We start from the raw sequence: 19770 nt of genomic DNA on the forward strand, positions 1-19770 counted from the left end.
TTCACTGCCACATCAAATTGACATTTAAAACCTCATGCCAAGCCTTAAACTCCTCTTTTTATTAAATATAACTTACCCCTAAGGTAGGCCCTAGGTAGCCTATAGGGCTGAGTGCTTTGTAAGTAAAAGGCAGCTCAAGTACTTTTAAGATTTACATGCCCTGTTAATGAAAAACTCTCAAAGTCGTTTTTCATTACTGTGAAGCCTACTCCTTTCATAGGCTAGCACTAGAAATTCCTTGATATACTTAAAAGCTGTAATTCCTGATCAGAAAGCTACGTCATGTTTCATATCATTGAAATGGTAATGATATATCCTCTTTACTGGTAAAGTTGGATTTAACATTAATATTTTAGAAATGCCTCTTTTAGAAAGTGCAAAAAGAACAAGTGATGTGCGGAATGCTGAACAATGTCAAACATTCACCCCCAGTACAGAGATCTGGTCCTAAATCCCTTGTCTTTTTGCTACCCATGCCATTCCAGTTTGGATCCAGCCTGCAAATCATTCTTGACCCTGCTTCTTAGGGGAACAGTCTAGCCCGAACTGCCAAGCCAGGACCTTCATGGACTCGAAATCAAAAGATTGCTATGAGAGTTTCTATGTTTGTGAGGAGAATGCTATGTTTGAATTTTTTCCTTGCATTTTTTGTGCATGTTATGCTGGGTGTGTTCAGTCAGACGGTAATGAAGCAGAGAGGATCCCATTGTTAACATCTTAATGTAATAAGTTTGCTTGTTGTGCTGAGAAGTAGTTTGTAAGTGTGCACTTTGTAAGAAGGACATGTAAATGAAAGAGAATTCATTAGTGCTTGCTCACCCGGACGATAAATCAAATTTTTGTCTTCAACAAACAGTATTTCTGTGAATCAGTCATTTCTGACAATGTCGTCTTGTTGCCTACAGACTTGTTAGTGGAGGTCCTCGGGGTGCAGAAGTGTCGGGACAGCTGGGAGTTGGTTCTAGAGTCCCTGCAGCAACCCTTGATTAACAGGTAAGGGGCAAACCCTAATTTAAAGAAAGAGGCATTTTGGAGTGTAGTGTCGATCAGCTGAATTCAAATGTAAAAACAAGGTTCCTGCAAAGGTAGCATATAAGAGAATTGCCATAACATTATGTTCGGTGGCATGTGTAGCTGCAGATACACATACTGTGCATAGTCCGCCGTCTGGTGTTGGGTCGGAGTGTTACAAGTTGTTTTTCTTCGAAGAAGCCTTTTCGAGTCACGAGACCGAGGGACTCCTCCTCCTTTGTTTCCATTGCGCATGGGCGTCGACTCCATCTTAGATTGTTTTTTTTCCGCCATCGGGTTCGGACGTGTTCCTTTTCGCTCCGTGTTTCGGGACGGAAAGATAGTCATAACTTCGGAAAACTACGTCGGTATTGTTTAGTTCGGTATCGGGTTAGATTAGAATCGACACCGAATCCTGAAGAGCTCCGGTAGCCCTTCGGGGTAATTTCGATTCCCCCGTCCGGGCCTGGTCGGCCCGACCGCGTGCAACATTGACACTGATGGAACGGACCCCGTTCCGATTCTGTCCTAAATGCCACAGTAAATATCCCTATACAGACCAACATTTGGTCTGTAACTTGTGCCTGTCACCCGAGCACAAGGAAGAAACGTGTGAGGCCTGTCGAGCGTTTCGGTCGAGAAAAACGCTCCGTGACCGAAGAGCCAGACGGTTGCCGATGGCCGACTCGGAAGAATTCGACGTCGAAGAAACTGTGAGTAAAACGTCGAAGCAAGCACCACACGGGAAAACAGACAAAGCCCAGGGGACGCCACTGCCAACAGGCCATGGCTCAACCCATAAAGTAGGTGACCGCCCATCGGCACTGAAAAAAGGCGAACTGGTGCTGAGGTCGTCCGACTCGGGTCGAGACACAGGCACGCAGCAATCTCGGGACCGAGAAAGTGCTGCAGAAAAGGGTCGACACCGAGACAGCACCACCGAGGCTGCTCGGCACAGAGACAGCGGCACCGAAGATGGTCGACGCCGAGAAAGTTCGACACCGAAAAAGAGGAAAATCTCGTCGGAGCCGAAAATAACAAAAGACACGGTTTCGGTGCCTAAACGACCAGCAACCGAACCGACAGCCAGTTCGTACTCAGAGGAACAATCACTGTCCTCCCAAATGCGCAAACACAGGTTTGAGGAAGATTTACAAACCACAGATGTAGACCACACCCAAAAGCGGATCTTCATACAAAGTGGTACAGGGAAGATCAGCACTCTTCCCCCAGTCAGGAGGAAAAGGAAACTCGATTTCCAACCACAAGAAAAGACACCACAAGCAAAAGTGGTAAAGAAGGTAACTCCACCACCCTCTCCACCACCGGTAACTCATACATCACCGGCACAGACTCCGTCACATTCACCAGCTCATACCACTATGAGTCAAGATGACCAGGATGCGTGGGATCTCTATGACGCCCCAGTATCAGACAATAGCCCTGAGTCGTACCCTACTAAGCCCTCACCACCTGAAGACAGTACAGTGTATGCACAGGCGGTAGCTAGGGCAGCAGAGTTCCATAACGTGTCGTTACACTCAGAGCCTGTCGAGGATGACTTCCTTTTCAACACCCTCTCCTCCACCCATAGCAATTATCAAAGCCTTCCTATGCTCCCGGGAATGCTAAGGCACGCTAAACAGATCTTTAAAGAACCTGTCAAAAGCAGGGCAATAACTCCAAGGGTGGAGAAGAAATATAAAGCACCGCCCACGGACCCTGCTTTTATCACATCACAACTGCCACCAGATTCAGTTGTCGTAGGAGCAGCTCGTAAAAGAGCCAACTCGCACACATCAGACGACGCACCACCTCCAGACAAGGAGAGCCGCAAGTTCGACGCAGCTGGGAAAAGGGTTGCAGTACAAGCTGCAAACCAGTGGCGCACGCTAACTCGCAGGCGCTCCTAGCGCGATATGACAGAGCCCATTGGGACGAGATGCAGCATCTCATCGAGCATCTACCCAAAGAATTCCAGAAACGGGCAAAACAAGTGGTTGAGGAGGGACAAAATATCTCCAACAACCCAAATACGTTCCTCTATGGATGCAGCGGATACAGCTGCAAGAACAATAAATACTGCGGTAACCATAAGGAGGCACGCATGGTTGCGCACATCCGGCTTCAAACCTGAGATACAACAGGCAGTGCTCAATATGCCGTTCAATGAACAACAATTTTCTGATGGATACAACTACCTGTGGATTCCTCACCTCATGAATACTCCCATGGCGCCAGCATTCGACGGAAATCTTCTTACTAGTCTCTGCACGTCGACGAGGACGTCACTCTAGCCCACGCGACGCCGTCTGACGTCATACAGGCAATAAGAGGTCCTCGACGACGTGCGGACGTCAGTTCCCTTTTTTCCGTGCATTCGAAACGGTTATCTTCGAGGGAGCAACTGTTACTCTTGCGGTTACAGTGTATATCTTGCTGCGTAGTCTTTCGCTAGTGGAAATAATGTCGCAGAGAAAGTCTGGATTTAAGCCTTGTCGTGAGTGTGGAGGCAAGATGTCGGTGACGGATCCTCATTCCGATTGCCTTTGGTGTTTGAGCTCCGACCACGACGTCTCGACTTGTGATTCATGTCAGCACATGAATCCAAAGGCCCTCAAGGAACGTGAGGCGAAGCTGTTTATGGCCAAGTCAAAGGAGAAACATCACAAGAAGTCTTCTTCCCCAAGACATCGGCGTCATCGAGACTCCCGGCGCCGTAGAGAATCTCAGCGTCATTCAAAGGAGACTCGTTCTAGGTCTCCGGATCGGCGCCGAAGGACATGGGAGGTCAGTCCCACGGTTACGCCGCATCCTTCGACGCCGTTGCCCTCTCCGGCGTCTCCAACTTCACCTGGACAGGCGTCGGTGATTGAGGTATTGGAGCCTCAAGTGTTTTCTCCGGCGCAGACGCCGAGGCCGGCGTCGGGGTCGCCTCCGAGACAGGCACCCCAGTATCCGGCTTTTCCCACCCCTGGAGCCGATAGTTCCGCATTCTTGAATGCGATGTATGCCATCTTCCAACAGATGGCTCCAGGGGGTGCTCCGGCTGGGCCGTTGGCCTTTTCTTTGGGTGATCCTGCGCCTCTTTGGCCGGCACCCTTTATGCCCTTTCTCCCGTTTGGGAACGTGGGCTCGGCGCCAGTGTCGGCGCCGGTGGCCGCTCCGGTGGCTTCAGAAGGATTGGCCCCGGGGATTTCCATCCCGTCGACGTCGGGATTTCGGCCTGTGACTCCGGTGGGTCCATCTGCTTCAGCTGCTCTTCCGTCGGCGCCGAAGTTACCTGTGGCGCCGGATGCGGCGTCGGTGGCTTCTGAAGATCGGCGCCGATCTTCGACTTCGGCGGAGGCATTGTCGACTCCGCGTATTGAGCAACGACTTCATTCAAGGAGACGTGCTCTCCGTGTATTAGAAGAGCAGGAGTACCAACGAGCCCTAGAGGAAGGAGAGCTAGAGGACTCGGGTGATGGGCTGCGTGGACTGGAGTCGGCCAGTGGGCTGGACACTTCCCCTGAGTGGGACCTTTCGTCCCCGGGGGAATATACTGAGGAGGCTGCTTCCTTTCATGCGGTGGTACGGAAGGCAGCTATTTTTTTGGACCTGCCTTTGCCGGTGGTGGAGGCAAAACAAAACCTTTTGACAGAGGTGTTACATCCGGCCTCAGCCGCGGCGGAGCCTCTGTTACCATTTAATGACGCTCTGCTGGATCCGGTGTTAGAGGTGTGGAAGAGGCCGGCATCTTCCCCAGCAGTTCACAGAGCCGTGGCCAGGAGGTATCGGACGGCTCCAACTGACCCTGGTTTCCTATCTAGGCACCCTACGCCGGAGAGCTTGGTGGTGCAGGCCTCCTGTTCGTCCAAGTCAGCGCCTGGTTCTTTTCCGACGGTGCCTGGGGACAGAGATTCAAAGAAGCTAGAGGCGCAGTCGAAGAAGATTTTTTCGTCCTGCAGTCTGGCGTTAAAAGCCACCAATGCAACCTGTATCCTGGGGAGGTATATTCATGCTCTGATGGATGACATTTCCTCTTCGTTTACAGAGCTTCCCCAGGGTCTTTTGGATCTTGTCTCAAATGCCCAGGCTGCTGCGACCCAAATTATCCAGACGGGACTGGATACCACCGACTCGGTAGCCAGGGCAATGGGCACAACTGTGGTGGCAAGGAGACAGGCCTGGCTCCGTAACTCGGGCTTTTCGGCAGATGTACAGTCCACATTGTTGGATCTCCCGTTTGATGGGGACAAACTGTTTGGAGCTAAGGCTGATTCGGCCTTGGAACGTTTTAAGGAAAGCAGGGCCACGGCTAAGTCGTTAGGGCTCCAAGCTCCTTCTTCCACGGCCTCTTCCAGATTCTTCAGGAGGTTTCGTGGATTTGGGCGTGGCTCTTCCTCCTCTTCCTTTCGGGGGAGATATCAGCAACCTGCTTCTTCCCATCCCTATAGATCTTTCAGGGGGAGAGGTAGGGTCCGCACCAGAGGAGCCTCTCAGCAGCACTCTGCCTCTTCCTCATCCTCTGGCGGGGTGCAGCAGGGGAAGCAGCCTTAGGCTTCCACCATTTCCCACTCTCTCCTCTCCTGTAGGGGGAAGATTACAGCATTTTCTCACCAAATGGAAGACTGTTACATCGGACACTTGGGTTCTCAGTGTTGTGGGAAAAGGCTACACCCTTCCCTTTCGGGAGTTCCCGCCCCTCATCCCGCCCCGCCCTTCGTATTGTTCAGAAGAACACCTCCTGTTGCTAGAACAGGAGGTGCAAGTCCTCCTTTCAAAGGGCGCGGTGGAGTTGGTCCCGGAGCAGGAAAGGGGTCGAGGAGTTTACTCAAGGTATTTCCTGATTCCCAAGAAGGATGGTCGTTTGAGACCAATTCTGGACCTGAGGATCTTGAATTGGTTCCTCAAGCAGGAAAAGTTCAAGATGCTGACCCTAGCACAGGTGCTTTTGGCGTTGAACATGGAAGACTGGATGGTGTCTGTCGACTTGCAGGATGCTTACTTTCATATCCCGATACTCAAGTCACACAGGAAGTATCTCCGGTTTGTGGTGGGATCGCAACACTATCAGTTTGCGGTCCTTCCGTTTGGTCTTACTTCAGCACCTCGAGTCTTCACGAAGGTGATGTCGGTGGTTGCGGCAGAACTCAGAAGGAAGGGGATAGCAGTATTCCCTTACTTGGACGACTGGTTGATCAAAGCCAAGTCCCCGGAGCTTGTGTCGCATCATCTGCAGTCAACAACCCAGTTGTTGTTCGACCTGGGTTTTTCGGTGAACGAGCCCAAATCTCACCTAGAGCCCTCTCAGCGCCTCCTGTTCATAGGGGCAGTACTGGATACAACATTGGGTCGGGCCTTTCCTCCGCCTCAGCGGATTCAAGATATTCAGGATTTGGTTCCAATGTTTCGAAATGGAGCGGTAGTTCCAGTCCTCAAGGTCCTTCGTCTGCTCGGTCTTTTTGCCTCCTGCATTCTGTTGGTCACGCATGCTCGCTGGCACATGAGGGCTCTTCAGTGGTGCCTCCGAAGGCAGTGGTCTCAACACAAAGGGGATCTAGAGGGTACTGTCAAGATCTCCAGAGATGCTGCTGTGGATTTGAAGTGGTGGATTGCAAGCAACAATCTTTCACAAGGAAAGCCGTTCCAGCAGTCGCCACCAGTGGCCACAGTCATAACGGATGCTTCCACTCTAGGGTGGGGAGCTCATCTGGGGGATCTGGAGATCAAAGGTCTTTGGTCTCCAGAGGAACAGATGTTTCACATCAATCTGTTAGAGTTACGGGCTGTACGTCTGGCTCTCAAGGCCTTCCTCCCTTCCCTTCGTGGTCAGTCGGTACAGGTCCTAACGGACAATACTACCACGATGTGGTACATAAACAAGCAGGGAGGAGTGGGGTCGTACCTTCTCTGCAGAGAAGCTCTTCGACTATGGTCCTGGGCAAAGGACCATCGGATTTGCTTGATAGCAAACCATCTGGCCGGAGTTTTGAACGTGCGTGCGGACAGTCTCAGTCGCCACTTCTCGGCAGACCACGAGTGGCGTCTCCATCCAGATCAAGTCCGTTTAATCTTCCAGAGGTGGGGGTTTCCGCGGGTAGATCTGTTCGCCACTCGTGAGAACGCGCATTGTCCGTTGTTCTGCAGCCTTCAGTATCCGATGCAGGGAGCGTTGGGGGACGCGTTTCAAATAACCTGGTGCGGCCAGTTGCTTTACGCGTTTCCTCCCATACCCTTGATTCCTCGAGTATTGAGGAAGATTCGCCAAGACCGGGCTCTAGTAATCTTAATAGCTCCGGATTGGCCAAGGAGGGTGTGGTACTCCGACCTTCTCCAACTCTCAATGTGCCCGCCGCTCCGTCTCCCTTTCAGGGCAGACCTCCTCTCGCAGTCGCAGGGGCAGGTTCTACACCCCAACCTCCAGAGTCTGCACCTACATGCCTGGAGATTGAACGGGGCAACCTGAGTTCCTTCTCTCTCCCGCCTGAGGTAGTGGATGTTATATTAGCGGCCAGGCGACACTCCACTAAATCTATCTACGCTAATAGGTGGTCTAAATTTGTTGCGTGGTGTGGAGAGAGGCAGATTGATCCTTTGCATGCTCATCTATCGGACGTTTTGTCTTTTGCTCTATCTCCTGCGCAGAAAGGTTGTGCAGTGGCTACCATTAAGGGTTATTTATCGGCCTTGTCAGCCTTCATATGTCTTCCAGACCAACCATCTTTATTTAAATCCCCTATTGTTATCAGATTCTTGAAAGGTCTTCTAAATCAATATCCTCCAAAGCCATTCGTTATGCCGCAATGGGATTTGTCCTTGGTCCTGACTTTCCTTATGGGGTCCCCTTTTGAACCTATGCATTCTTGCCCCTTGAGGTATTTGGTTTTAAAAACAGTCTTCCTGATAGCTATAACATCAGCAAGGAGAGTGAGTGAGTTGCAGGCCTTATCAGTAAAGCCCCCTTATACAACTTTTTATGGGGATAAGGTGGTGTTGAGGACCAAGGCTGCTTTCCTCCCGAAGGTTGTTTCACCCTTCCATTTGGCTCAGGCAATTACTTTGTCCACGTTCTATCCTCCGCCTCATCCTTCCAAAGAGGAAGAAAGACTGCACCGTCTGGACCCAAAGAGAGCATTGAGCTTCTTTATTGATAGAACAAAGGATTTCAGGCTGGAGGATCAGCTGTTTATTGGATACGTGGGCAAGAGGAGAGGAAAGGCAGTCCACAAGAGAACACTATCCAGGTGGGTTGTTCTTTGCATTAAAATCTGTTACTCTTTGGCAAAGAAGGATCCTCCTGAGGGCATTAGAGCTCATTCCACCAGAGCTAAGTCGGCCACTTCGGCCTTGGCCAGAGGTGTTCCTGTGGTCGACATCTGCAAGGCCGCAACTTGGTCGTCCCTTCACACTTTTGCAAAACATTACTGTTTGGACTCTGAGGTCAGAAGGGACGGCCATTTTGCACGGTCAGTGCTGCAGGATTTCTTGGTTTGACCATTTAGGCACCCACCGCTGGGCGTGGTACTGCTTTGGGACTCTATTCATGAGGTGAGGAATCCACAGGTAGTTGTATCCATCAGAAGAACGAGTTACTTACCTTCGGTAACGACTTTTCTGGTGGATACATTAGCTACCTGTGGATTCCTCACGGTCCCACCCGCCTCCCCGTTGCCTTTCTGGTCTTACCAAGTAATCCTTGAGTGCGCTCCTCTTGGTCTTTGAGGGTGCAATAGATGTGTATATAATATATTTATATATATGTATATATGTATATATCTTTGTGTATATACTTGATGTGTATATATATATATTTTAAAAAAGAGAGAGTTATATATATATATAAAAGATTTACAGTTATTCATGCAATGTTGTGTATTTTTACAATGTAATGGGATGTTGCCTTGCTCTTTCATTGCATTGCCTGGTTGTTCTCATGCACGTAAAAAATGATTGGTACTGACGTCCGCACGTCGTCGAGGACCTCTTATTGCCTGTATGACGTCAGACGGCGTCGCGTGGGCTAGAGTGACGTCCTCGTCGACGTGCAGAGACTAGTAAAAAGATTTCCGTCTAATGCTGGCGCCATGGGAGTATTCATGAGGTGAGGAATCCACAGGTAGCTAATGTATCCACCAGAAAAGTCGTTACCGAAGGTAAGTAACTCGTTCGTTTGGACCCGAAGTGGACACGGCAATTGAAAAACTGAAAAAAGATACTGACACAGCTAAGGCCATGGGCGCACTCTATTCCCCGCAGGGCAGAGGCACTTTTGGCACGTTTCGCAAAACAACCTTCAGAGGGGGGTTTCGAGGTCAAACCACACAAGCTAGTACCTCACAAACAACACCGTCTACCTACCAGGGACAGTACCAAAGGGGAGGCTTTCGGGGCCAATACAGAGGGGGACAATTCCCTAGAAACCGGGGAAAATTTCAGGGTCCCAAAACCCCGCCAACCAAACAGTGACTCACAAGTCACTCAACCCCTTCACACAACACCAGTGGGGGGAAGACTAAGCCAGTTCTACAAATTTTTGGAGGAGATAACAACAGACACTTGGGTCTTAGCAATTATCCGGCATGGTTATTGCATAGAATTTCTCCAACTCCCTCCAAACGTCCCACCAAAAACACAGAATATGTCAAAACAGCATTTAGACCTGCTAGATCTGGAAGTTCAAGCATTACTACAAAAAGACACAATAGAATTTGTACCAGGTCCACAAAGAAACACAGGAGTTTACTCACTGTACTTTCTAATACCAAAAAAAGACAAAACACTGAGACCAATCTTAGATCTCAGAACACTAAACACCTACATCAAATCGGAACACTTTCACATGGTCACGCTACAGGATGTATTACCACTGTTGAGACAGCAAGACTACATGACAACCTTAGATCTAAAAGACGCGTATTTCCACATACCGATACATCCCTCGCACAGGAAATACCTAAGGTTCGTATTCAAGGAAATACATTACCAATTCAAAGTGTTGCCGTTCGGTATAACAACCGCACCGAGAGTCTTTACAAAATGTCTAGCAGTAGTAGCTGCACATATCAGAAGGCAGCAAATACATGTGTTCCCCTACCTAGACGATTGGCTAATCAAGACCAACTCCCTAACAAGGTGTTCACACCACACAGATTATGTCATACAAACCCTCTACAAACTAGGGTTCTCCATCAACTATACAAAGTCACACATTCTGCCGTGCCAAACACAGCAATACTTGGGAGCGACAATCAACACAACAAAAGGGATAGCCACTCCAAGTCCACAAAGGGTTCAAAATTTTTACAAAGTCATACAAGCCATGTATCCAACACAAAAAATACATGCAAAGATGGTGTTAAAACTCCTAGGCATGATGTCCTCATGCATAGCCATTGTCCCAAACGCAAGATTGCACATGAGGCCCTTACAACAGTGCCTAGCATCACAATGGTCACATGCACAGGGTCACCTTCTAGATCTGGTGTTGATAGACCGCCAAACATACATCTCGCTTCTATGGTGGAACAGTATAAATTTAAACAAAGGGCGGCCTTTCCAAGACCCAGTGCCACAATACGTGATAAGTACAGATGCTTCCATGACAGGGTGGGGAGCACACCTCAATCAACACAGCATCCAAGGACAATGGGACGTACATCAAAGAAGGTTTCATATAAATCACCTCGAATTGTTAGCAGTATTCCTAGCGTTGAAAGCATTTCAACCCATTATAATCCACAAATACATTCTTGTCAAAACAGACAACATGACAACAATGTATTATCTAAACAAACAGGGGGGAACACACTCGACACAGCTGTGTCTCCTAGCACAAAGGATATGGCAGTGGGAAATTCACAACCACATTCGCCTAATAGCACAGTTTATTCCAGGGATCCAGAATCAGCTAGCAGACAATCTCTCCCGGGATCACCAACAAGTACACGAATGGGAGATTCACCCCCAAATTCTAAACTCTTACTTCCAAATTTGGGGAACACCTCAAATAGACCTATTTGCAACAAAAGAGAACGCAAAATGCCAAAACTTCGCATCCAGGTACCCACACCAGCAGTCTCAAGGCAATGCTCTATGGATGAATTGGTCAGGGATATTTGCGTACGCTTTTCCCCCTCTCCCTCTTCTTCCATATCTAGTAAACAGATTGAGTCAAAACAAACTCAAACTCATACTAATAGCACCTACATGGGCAAGACAACCTTGGTATACAACACTACTAGACCTGTCAGTAGTGCCTCATGTCAAACTACCCAACAGACCAGATCTGTTAACACAGCACAGACAACAGATCAGGCATCCAAACCCAGCATCGCTGAATCTAGCAATTTGGCTCCTGAAATCCTAGAATTTGGACACTTAAACCTCACACAAGAATGTATGGAGGTCATAAAACAAGCTAGAAGGCCATCCACTAGACACTGCTATGCAAGTAAATGGAAAAGATTTGTTTGCTACTGCCATGATAATCAAGTTCAACCATTACATGCATCTCCAACGGATGTAGTAGGATACATACTACATTTGCAGAAATCAAATCTGGCCTTCTCTTCCATAAAGATACATCTCGCAGCAATATCTGCATACCTGCAGATTACTCATTCAACTTCACTGTTTAGAATACCTGTCATTAAAGCATTTATGGAAGGCCTAAAGAGAATTATACCACCAAGAACACCACCTGTTCCTTCATGGAACCTCAACATTGTCTTAACAAGACTCATGGGTCCACCTTTCGAACCCATGCATTCTTGCGAAATACAATACCTAACGTGGAAAGTTGCATTTCTCATTGCCATTACATCTCTAAGAAGAGTAAGTGAAATTCAGGCGTTTACTATACAGGAACCATTTATTCAAATACACAAAAATAAGGTAGTTCTAAGAACCAATCCAAAATTCTTACCAAAAGTTATCTCACCGTTCCACTTAAATCAAACAGTAGAACTACCAGTGTTCTTTCCACAGCCAGACTCAATAGCTGAAAGAGCACTACATACATTAGACATCAAAAGAGCACTAATGTACTACATTGACAGAACAAAACCAATTAGGAAAACAAAACAACTATTTATTGCATTTCAAAAACCTCATACAGGAAACCCAATATCAAAACAAGGTATAGCCAGATGGATAGTTAAGTGCATCCAAACCTGCTACCTTAAAGCAAAGAGAGAGCTGCCTATTACACCAAAGGCACACTCAACCAGGAAGAAAGGCGCTACCATGGCCTTCCTAGGAAATATTCCAATGAACGAAATATGTAAGGCAGCAACATGGTCTACGCCTCACACATTTACTAAGCACTACTGTGTAGACGTGCTATCTGCACAACAAGCCACAGTAGGTCAAGCTGTACTTAGAACTTTATTTCAAACTACTTCCACTCCTACAGGCTGAACCACCGCTTTTGGGGAGATAACTGCTTACTAGTCTATGCACAGCATGTGTATCTGCAGCTACACATGCCACCGAACGGAAAATGTCACTTACCCAGTGTACATCTGTTCGTGGCATTAGTCGCTGCAGATTCACATGCGCCCACCCGCCTCCCCGGGAGCCTGTAGCCGTTTGGAAGTAATCTCCAACATTTGTACATTTGTAAATATATTACCTTAACCTTTATTTTGTACATACTTATTCATTCCATTGCATGGGCACTATTACTAACATACACAACTCCTACCTCACCCTCTGCGGGGAAAACAATCTAAGATGGAGTCGACGCCCATGCGCAATGGAAACAAAGGAGGAGGAGTCCCTCGGTCTCGTGACTCGAAAAGACTTCTTCGAAGAAAAACAACTTGTAACACTCCGACCCAACACCAGACGGCGGACTATGCACAGCATGTGAATCTGCAGCGACTAATGCCACGAACAGATGTACACTGGGTAAGTGACATTTTCCTTATTGCTGACTCAGTAGAGGATATCTTGACGACTCAATGTAAAACAGATCCTTAAGGGCTTATCCGCATGATAAGACTAACGTGGTAGTCCAGCTTTTATTTTTTTGTGACAAACCAAGTCCTTGGAACATAAACCAAATTGTTTCTTCTCCTTAGAGACTCCCCTTAAACATACTTTTGAATCTTTGTTGTGAGACATGTTACTGTAATCCTCTGGCACACGATCTGTTGTAGATTTACGTGCTTGAGTTATTCTCCATCCCTTGGGTGGTAATATTAAGTTAATATTTATGTGCAGCATATGCAAAAAGCTAATTTCTGATGGATACTTTTGATCACAAACTCCTCACCATGTGAGTCTCCACACATGCCAGACTGGATCTGGAAAACTGCAGTATCTCCTGCTGTGTGACTCCGACCTGCCTCCAAACATGATGACACAGAGCTGCATGTCGGTTCCACCCCTGCTTGCTGATATTAGTTCCCTTTTTTCAGCACGCTTTGACCCATATCCAGACCTCCGTTTCTACCAATTTGGTTCTTTTTACCAAAGTGGTATAAACTTCTGACAGTGTGCAGGGGTGTCTCCTTCCAAAATGACAGTGTTTAAGTAGTGCCACACGAGCCAGAAGCAGATGTTGGTCACAGATTTGCACAGGGTGTGCCTTTGGTGTCTAGAAGCAAAACAGAACTCCAAGTCCTGTCATAAATGCTTCCTGAAGCATCCGAAGGCCATTAGGGAACAGCAATCTAAACTTCAGCCAAATACAAGAGCAAGTTTGGTCCTGCTCCAAGTCAAAGGTTACTTCCTGTTCACAGTCTTCGGGTATGATCAGAGCAAAGTAAAAAAAAAAAAAGAAGTTTAAAAAAAAATTAAAACATCTAAGCAAGGTTATGCGGCTCCCTTCTGCTTCTGCTCCAGAGTGAAGCATCACAGATGGCACTTGAAGGTGCCTGGCTTTGACTCTCAATTCAGATCCAGTTTCCTTTATAGAGCCATTGCTCCCTGAGATCCCCAGGCCATCATCACATACACAGGAGCTTGCTTTTTTCATGGAGGCTAATATTCAACTTTTCAAAATAATTCCAGATCATTGTTGCACATCTTTGGGCCCCACAAAGTGGTTGGGGAATTCAGCCAGACATAAGTTGTCTGATCTTTCCCCGGATGCTTACTGACCTCAGTGGGCTTTGGTCCCTTTTGAATCTGATGCCAAGCTGGGCGTCAATCCCATTGCCACAGGCCCTGCCGGTTGTACACAGTACGATGCTGGTTCTGGATTCCCCTTTCACTCAGTTGAAGGTGACTCTTTAGTGACGTTAGTACGTAGAGCTGCAGTAAGGGGATCCAGTCAGACATAGGCTGTCTGGTGTTTCCCAGGCGCTGACTGAACGCAATGGCTTCAGCCCCTTTTAACTCTTATGTCGTGCTGGGTGTCGCCCTCCTTGCCATATGCTTTCACGGTGAGAAGGGATCAAGCTCTGCTAATTTTGATAGCTCATACTAGCCTTAAAGGGTTTGTTACTCAGAGCTCCTGATACTCAGCATATGCCCTGTGCTTCGAAGGACATGCTACTAGGCCTTTCTTTGCTTGCTGATCAGCTCTCTTTTAACAGTCTCCTGCTTTGTTGCGTTTTAAAAAAAAGGATTTAACATTTCCCTGTTACTACTTTATTGTGCGACAGTAAGATGCATACTTCTAACCGCAGATTCCTCTCCTTTATGGATCAATTCTGTTTATAAAAAATTGTGTGTGGTTAACATCGGTACACAGTGGATTGCCTATGATCCTGAGAGGCTGACAGCATGTCGAAAAGGCAGTCGGAATGTACACAGATTTTGCCCACAACCCGGAGGCCAGCAGTGAAAATGGTATTCACAACATTTTTATTCACTAAGTATCAAAACAATACTAACGCATAAAGGTGCTAGGGGAACTACGCTGTTGTATCAGGGATGGGACAATATAGGGAGGGCAACAAATGTAACAGTTTCAGATGGATCGGGCAAGTCAGTTCGTTAAATCCCATAGATAGTATACGTATGAAGGGAGCCCTTTCTGTGGCGTAGTCATCTAACCATTGGTCTAGTGCGAGCGACATTCTTTTCATGCCTAGGATAAATCATAACTTATGAAGCCAGGGCGTGTACTGGGGGATTTTAGTGGTCCCCCACAAGGCAAGAATAACTTGGTGTGCATCCCTCATAGCTAGTGCCATATGTCAAACCCTCCGTGAGTAAAGGGGGAACGTCAGAGGATTAGGGAGTCTGAGCAGGGTGTAGGCAGGAAATCTGGGCATTGAGGTCTCAGAGGCCCTGTCAATGTTGTCCAGCACCTGTCCCCAGAACCATGAAAGTTTAGGACACTACCATAACAGGTGGATTAGTGTGCCCGTCGCCCCGCACCACCTCCAGCATTCTTTGGTGCGCTCAGGAATCCAAACTCTTACTCTAGCCGGGGTTAAATACCAGTAGGAGGCTATCTTATATGCTTTCCATGTGCTAGAGATATTGTGTGCTGTGTGTTTCGCTCTATGATATGTGTGCCCATTTGGCTTTGGATAGGGACCTTCCTAGCTCCTCTTCCCATTGCCTCTGCCCAGGCATGCGAGCAATGATCTCCCCCTTGCCAAGGATATCATATAGTTTGGTGATCAAGCACTTGTCATTGTGTTTAAGGATTAACCACCATTCGAAGTGTGTTAAGGGCCTTTCCGCATGAGGCCGTATAGAAGGATGCAATACCCTGGGTTGCACGTGAAGAAAATAGGCTCAGTCTACCTCTTTTAGGCTATAGTCCGCTTAAGTTGTTCAAAGGGAATGATACCTTGAGGGTCAAACAAGGCCCAATACTTTTACATCCCTCCTGATGCCATCGCCGGAAACGCTCTGGTTGTAGCCCGGGAGTGAATGCTGGGTTGTGTAAGATTGGTGTCATATGGGAAGGGAAAGACATCAACCTCCCCTTTGTAGCCGCCATGTTCCATATGTGAAAGACTGCTTGTGTCACTGGCTAGGAATAAATCCCACAGGCTCTGTGTTTCTTAGGAAGCCAAGGTTCTTTCCTTATATGGGAGCCTGCCACAGCTTGGTCCATGAAAAACCTGTGTTTCTCAGTGAGCAGTCTACTCCACTTCACCATAAACTGCAGTTGCAAAGTCTGGTAGTATCACAAAAGCGAAGGAACAGCAAGACCATCCTCTCACAATGGTCGGTAAAGCGGCTTTTTCTTTAAGCGAGGTTTCTGCCTCCCCCAAACGGAACTGTTGACAGCAAGCTACAGGGACTGAAGAGCATGTCTAGGAGGAGTCAGTGGATAGGCTTTAAAGAAATATAGAATTCTTGGGCTGCAATCCTTCCGAACCAAGAAAGGCCTAATCGCTCCCACCTTGTGATATCAGCCGCAACCTGTTTAACCAGATTATCGTAGTTTAAAGAAATAGCATGGTGTAGTAACTTTGCCAGTTGGATTCCTAGGTAAGGGATATGAGTGGAGGCCCACCCAAATGGGAATTAGGCTCTGAGATTCAGAATCATCTATTTCCTCATGTTGACCTTGAAGCCGAAATATGCACCAAACATTTGCAATTCCCGGATCAAGGCTGGGAGGGAGGTCAGTGGGTCTGAGATGGCCAGAATCAAATCATCAGCGTATAAGCTGATAGGGTGTTGTTCACCCTTAAACGTGATGCCAGATATATCAGGATTTGCCCTTTTATGTTGAACTAATGGCTTCATATAAAGGGCGAACAGGAGAGGGGACAGTGGGCAGCCTTGGCGAGTACCCTGCCTGAAAGCAAAGGGAGTGGAGGAGATCCCATTGACATGCACCTTGGCCCTAGGAGAGCTGTAGATGCTCTCAATCCAGCTAAGGAATCGGTTGCCAAAGCCCAAGTGCTCTAGTGTTTTGAACAGGTAGGGCCAATGGACGCAATCAAATGTTTTGTCCATGTCAATGAAGAGGAGTAGGGCCTCTTTCTGTGTGCGTGACACTTTGTCCATCAGATGGCATCGATGCCTGGTATTATCTCCACATTGACGCTCCGGGATAAAGTCAGCTTCGTCTGGGGAGATCTGTCCCGGCATGAGCAGATTAAGGCGGTGCACCAGTATACCAGTCAACAGTTTGGCATCAATATTTAGGAGAGATATGGGTCAGTAAGACCCACATAAAGTTGTATCTTTGCCTGGCTTGGGTGTAATCGCTATGGAAGCCTCAACCATGGATTCTGTGAGGGAGTCAGAGGAGGCATTTGTTTTATAGTGTCTTGTCAGGATGGGGGCCCATTCGTGTCAGAAAGTTTTAGAAAAATGTGGGGAAAAGACATCTGGACCTGGGGACTTCATAGGTTTAAGACGGGCAAAGCCAGAAATTTCCACTTCAGTACGTATGAGATGGTCAAGAGACTCTGCCATGTGTAGCAGGAGCTTTGTTTCTGATTGTGATGAAAGGTATATCAAAGGGTCCTTCTACAATGTTTTGTAGAAATTCTAGAGTGCATTTCAGTAGTAGGAGTGGGCATAATCACTCGAACATTCCCTTACTGCCTTTTGACTCATAGACGATGCACCAAGAGTTTTCCGTAACAATTGCCCCCTAGGTAAAACGTATGTTTTCTGTGGGGCAACACATACTCTGCCCTGTCTAAGTCCAAGCTCTTGAAGAGTAGGCACATAGCATCAAGCTCCCTCCAGATCCAGGTACACTTGCACGTTTATGGATCGTCTCGAGGTCCAAGACTTTTCCTTTGCGGAGGTGATTTTCCGAAATAGCTATAAATTCTCCCATAACCACCAACTTCAGGGCTTCCCATAGGTAGGACACTGCAACTAGACCAGAATTTTTAGTCCGCAGTTAATCAATTATCGTCTGCCTTACAGCTGTGTCAGTCACGAGGGACAAAAGCAGTGAGTCCCTGAGGTGCCAGCATGTGTGTGTAGGCGAGGCGCATAGTGTCAAAGGAGTATGATCTGAGAGTGATCGCGGAGCTATGTCCGAGTCACCAACTAGAGTCTGAATGGCAGGAGTAGACAGGAAATAATCAGGCCAGGCGTATGTTTTGTGTGCTGATAAATAGTGGGTATAGTCTCTAGAGGTGGAATGTTGTGTTCGTCATACGTCAGTCAGTCCGCAGTCTGCTAACCAGTCGCAACTCTGGGGAGCCATCGCTCCAGTTTGGTTCAAGCGGTGAGCCGATCGATCAAGAACATTGTCCAGAACAACGTTTAAATCACCCCCAATCATTATGGCTGTGTCAGGAGATTGTAATAGGAAAGTGAGAGTTGTGATAAATGGTTCTTGACAGTCATTGGGGGCATATATAGTAGCTATGGTAAAATATAGTGACCCCACTCGCAGCCGTTATGCGAGAAATCATCAGTCACTTGCGAGATTATATAGCCCCTACACCGGGATGAAGAAAAAATAGCTACCCCACCCCGTTTCGTGGTGTTCGTGGACCATGGTCAACACTGGAACCACCTCAAGTGTGTGAAATGTACATCTTTAGCGAGGAGATGGGTCTCCTAGAGCAAGTAGATATTGCTTCCCAAGCGTTCCAGGAGGGAAAAGATCGATGTCCACTTAATGGGGTTCTTTGTGCCTCCGACATTGAGGTTCAATACTTTATCTCTAAAGGACCGTCCACAGGGAACAGGGGTCTTTTTAGGGTAGAGGTGGGGAGGTGCAAGAACCCGTAGTGGCAGGTAGTGTATAAGGGCCAATTATAGAGTCTATCTACCTAGGCATGTGTCAATACAAATGTGCAAGAGGAAGGAACAACAGCCCCCAAAACAGAAAAAATAAAGTTAACTATAAACTTTCAATACAGCATGGACAAGCCCATCTTTAATGGTGGCCCACATAGTCAGGTGGGCAAGGGAAAGATGATCGGGCAATGGATAGTCTCTCTGAATGTGTCACTGATCAGAGCACCAGGCTCCCTGGCCCCGTCCAAGGATGCCCTCCCACCAGACGAGTCATAGTAGGCTTGTAGGAGGTCTCTGCAATATTATTGGCCCCCAGGACCCTTGGCGTCCCCGGATAATGCCTGGAGCAGTGACTGTCTCTCCCTGGACATGGTAGCAGAGTCCAGGTGAGCCTTGATGGAAGAGCTTTTGGTTCGTTGCCATCTGGCCTTCTTACGACATTTGTCAGTGGGCGAGTATTCTCAACTGGTTAGGGCATCAGAATCTGCAATGCCCAATATGCTGCAGACTTCGGGGAGTGACCGCAACTGAAGCAATTTTCTGTTGTGACGAATATGATCCTAAACAGATGGCCTCAGGAGTAGGTAATTCCAGCTTTTCGTAGGTGGGCTGTGATGGGACGAAAATCTCAATGCCTTTGAAGTGTTATTGCAGACAATTCTTGGTATAAGACCTGAGTGCGGTCTCGGAATTGTATAGGGTGGGTCTCTCTAGCCTTACATAGAATATTTTCTTTCAACAGGAAGTCATGTACGCTGGTCAATATGTCTGCTATGGTGGTGCCCCATTGAGTCTAGGCAGCCCCACTCGGTGAACTCGGTCCAGTTTTAGCTTCATGTCTTCAGGGCCTTCTCGTATCCTCCAAGGTCTGATCACTCCACCTTCGTCTGGACTCCTCAAATACGTATGTTGTTCCTCCAGGAACGGTTCTCAAGGTCTTCAGCATGGGTCTGGATTTCAGTGGGTTGTTCTTCCAATCGAAGGACTTCGTGGTGCACCATTCAACCTTCTCCTCACGCCCCATTTCGCAGTCCTCTACTGCAGAGACCTGTTTTTGTCCTCTAGGTTACGGCGGACCTCTCTCAGATCTGCTGGTAAGTCAGTTTTCACCACTTGCAAATTCTCCTTAAGGGAGTT

At 47.6% G+C, this 19770-nt stretch overlaps 1 protein-coding gene across 1 annotated transcript in view; it reads left to right on the forward strand.

Annotated features, from left to right (window-relative positions):
- Positions 1–19770, forward strand: part of SNX19 (sorting nexin 19) — a 142773-nt gene that overhangs the window by 72839 nt on the left and 50164 nt on the right. The window contains exon 10 of the mRNA XM_069224461.1: positions 906–993. Coding sequence (XP_069080562.1) covers positions 906–993 — 88 coding nt within the window. The remainder of the gene's footprint in view (positions 1–905; positions 994–19770) is intronic.

Source organism: Pleurodeles waltl, chromosome 3_1, assembly GCF_031143425.1.
Source record: "Pleurodeles waltl isolate 20211129_DDA chromosome 3_1, aPleWal1.hap1.20221129, whole genome shotgun sequence".
NCBI classification, from domain to species: Eukaryota; Metazoa; Chordata; class Amphibia; order Caudata; family Salamandridae; genus Pleurodeles; species Pleurodeles waltl.